This window comes from Neoarius graeffei, chromosome 15 (assembly GCF_027579695.1).
Source record: "Neoarius graeffei isolate fNeoGra1 chromosome 15, fNeoGra1.pri, whole genome shotgun sequence".
In the NCBI taxonomy this organism is placed as follows: domain Eukaryota; kingdom Metazoa; phylum Chordata; class Actinopteri; order Siluriformes; family Ariidae; genus Neoarius; species Neoarius graeffei.
This window is the reverse complement of record NC_083583.1, coordinates 56,520,857-56,524,347: the sequence shown is the minus strand read 5'-3', so window position 1 is coordinate 56,524,347 and position 3,491 is coordinate 56,520,857. Positions and strand designations below refer to the sequence as shown.

General features: G+C 40.1%; 1 protein-coding gene across 1 annotated transcript; it reads right to left on the bottom strand.

Annotated features, from left to right (window-relative positions):
- Positions 1 to 504: 504 nt before the first annotated feature.
- Positions 505 to 3,211, bottom strand: si:ch211-1a19.2 (uncharacterized protein LOC100142650 homolog). Its single transcript, XM_060940589.1, has 3 exons — positions 3,130 to 3,211; positions 2,974 to 3,041; positions 505 to 1,053 (listed from the first exon to the last, which is right to left on the bottom strand). The coding sequence occupies exons 1-3, from the start codon at positions 3,168 to 3,170 to the stop codon at positions 713 to 715; spliced, it is 450 nt and encodes a 149-aa protein (XP_060796572.1). The 5' UTR covers positions 3,171 to 3,211; the 3' UTR covers positions 505 to 712.
- Positions 3,212 to 3,491: the final 280 nt, after the last annotated feature.

Sequence of the window (3,491 nt, the reverse complement as noted above, 5' to 3'; positions counted from 1 at the left end):
CAGTACTCAAACTACACATTATATCCTAAACAGCTTTTTTTTCCACCAAGGTCTTAAAATGTTCTTGTATTATTACATATAATGAATAAAGAAAACCCATGTATAAATCAATTTACTGGCACATCACAGCACATTCATACAGCACAAGCAGCCTTCTATTTTTATTTTTTTAAGCTTTTGCCAAATTGTTCATTCACTATTGGCATTATCTTAACCAGCTTCATGAGGTAGTCACCTGGAATGCTTTTCAATTAACAGGTGTGCCTCATCAAAAGTTAATTAGTGGACGAATTTCTTGCCTTCTTAATGTGTTTGAGATCAAACAGTAAATAGTAAATAATAAACATACAGTAAATAGCCCTATTCCTCAACTGTATTAATCCATATTATGTCAAGAACTGCTCAAGTAAGTAAAGAGGAACGACATCCATCATTACTTTAAAACATGAAGTGTCTTTTAATTCATAAAAATAAAGAAAAACATTGAATTAGAAGGGGTGTCAAAACTTTTGTCTGGTACTGTACATAATAGTGCATACATTTTTAAATGCATTTAATAGAGTTGTATAAATTGATATTAATGTAATGTTTATAAAATAGAAAGTAACCCAATTCTGTAGAAAATCACAGACCTGGCAACCCTGAGTAGGGCCTTCATATGGTCTTACACAATCCAAAGCGTCCAAAACAAATCACATAAAACCACAAGATGTCACAGTGAGTGTTCACAGTGATCAGGCCATACTTCTTCATAGTAAGTTATTCCTCCTTCCTCGACCTCACATCTGTATACGTCATCACTCGTCAGTTCATGACCTGGTGTGGGGTAAAAGAGTCCTAAAGCTGTGAATGTGCCATCAGACTCCTTGAAGACGTCAACTGTAGTGTGTTTTTGTGTCACTGTGGTTTTATTAATCTTCCAAGTGATGTGTATTAGTTTGGTGTGTAATCCTGTGATGATACATGTAAGTATGGTGGTGTCAGATGTCTCCATCCAAAGCCCAACAGGTAGCAAGATCTGAAGTTTGGGAGTCACAGTCTTGGCATGAATACCTGGATACATGTGATACAATTATTTATGATTCATGGTAAGACCATAATCTATAGATACAAAATACATGTGCAGAAGTAGATCACAGCTTCACTGGAAGATCAGTTAAAAATCATTTGTTCATGTGTTTTCAGTAACCAGTTTATCTTAATCATAGTCATAGTGGATCCCAGGAGCAATGGGTGTGAGGTGAAAATGAACCCTGGATGGGACACCAGTCCATCACCAAGGCACCATATACACCTTCAGCACAGCCAGTCTGCCTACCAGCAGGTTTTTGGGAGGTGGGGAAAACCAGAGGACCCAAAGAAAGCCAAAAACATACCATAACCCAAGCTCATGACTGAAACTAGGGGACCATGGACCAGTGGCAATGCTACCTGCTATACCACCATACCAGCTTCAATTAACCTTTCTAGAAAAGTCATGTGAAGCTGCATTTTACCATATTAAGCTTTGTGATTGCAAAGGTGAACTGGTGAAATGTCATGTGTCCAACATGTGATTACATTTGAAAAACTAACAGGGCACTCAATAGAATGTATACCTCCACCAAAACACATATTTGACCATGAGCTGGCCTCATGAGCTTAGCATATCTGCCTCTCGACCGGGAGATCACGAGTTCTACTCGCGGTCGGGTCATACCAAAGACCATCGTAAAAATGGTACCTACTGCCATCTGGCAAGGCATGTTGCAATACAGATGCGAGTAGGGAAGTCAAACTCTCATGGTTACCAGAGGACTAGCCCCCCACTGTAACCCTAGCTGTATAGGCAAGAGGCCAAGGGCTATGGAAATGGAGATCAGCGCTGCACCCATGCACCTCAAAAGAGCTGGTTAGTACTGGGACAGGAGACTGCCTGGGAAGACCAGATCCTGGTGTGGAAGGGACTTTGAAGGGACAAAGTTGTTGGAGGTAACTAGAAGGGCACTTGGTAGAGTATGTTCCTCCTCCAAGCCACATATTATTAACAATAAAATCAAATCACTTGAACCTGGGATAATACTAAAGCTGTCCACCAAATTTTATCAAAATCCGTTCAGTACTGTTTGAGTTACGTTGGCAACAAACAAACGGAGGCGAAAACATGACCTCCTCCAGCAAAGTTGTTGAAGGCAATTAGAATGGCACTTGGTAGAGTACATTCCTCCTCCAAGCCACATATTATTAACATCAAAATCAAATCACTTGAACCTGGGATAATACTAAAGCTGTCCAATACTTTTTGAGTTACGTTGGCAACAAACAAACAAATGGAGGCAAAAACATAACCTCCTCCAACAAAGTTATCAGATGTATTGAGACCACACGCCCTACATGTGAAAAAGCCACATCTGGAAATAAATTAATCATGTGGGGGAAATAGTTGTATGAAAAAAAAATGGCTCAGCTAACATGAAGATAAATGTGAAAAAAAAATCACATGGAAAAAATTATATTTGAAATGTAATCTATCCCTGCTGACTATGGGCGAGATTCGGGGTACACCCTGGACAAGTCGCCAGGTCATCGCAGGACTGACACATAGACACAAACAACCATTCACACCTACGGTCAATTTAGAGCCACCAATTAGCCTAACCTGTATTGTATGTCTTTGGACTGTGGGGGAAACCGGAGCACCCGGTGGAAACCCACACAGACACTGGGAGAACATGCAAACTCCACACAGAAAGGCCCTCATCAGCCGCTGTGCTCGAACCCAGGACCTCCTTGCTGTGAAACAAAAGTGCTAACCACTACACCATCATGCCGCCCAAACGTAATCTATTATGTGTGAAAATAAACACACATACAATGCACTACATGTGAAAAATAACCCACGTGTATCATGACATGTCTAAAACCTGTGAGTAAATGTTACATGTAGCCTGTTCCGTGTAGGAAATCAAAATGTGATAAATATATCATTCTTACCTTTAACAAATAGCTGAACACCTCGACTAAATGATATCATATGAGGGTCCAGTTGTCCATGACTTAAGCTGTAAGACAGAAATTCTGATCATCACAAGCTGCAGCAGTTTGGGAGATTTAGATTGATCAGTTTTGTTCATGGAAAATAGTCCTTACCTTAGCAAAAGTAAGCCTGTAATCAGGGTCTCCGCTCTCATTGTCAGTGTGTCTTCAGTGTGCACTCACTGCGCTCTCTCTCAGGTGCTTCTGGCATGTAGTGGTGGTTATGTCGAAAGAGATCCCGAGCATGTGTTTGGATGATCTGATGTTGCACAACCCACTGCACATCCATCCTCCTAAATAACTGACATATTCTGACTGAACATAACGTGACTGTTTTCCTCTTTTTCTTTGATTTGCAAAATGATATTCTTGCTCCTGGTGTGTGCATGTTTATATATCTTGGTGTGTTCTTTTGGTTTCATATCTATGTCATTGATGCCCTTTAGTTCATTAAAGTTTACTTTTACTTGTGTCAT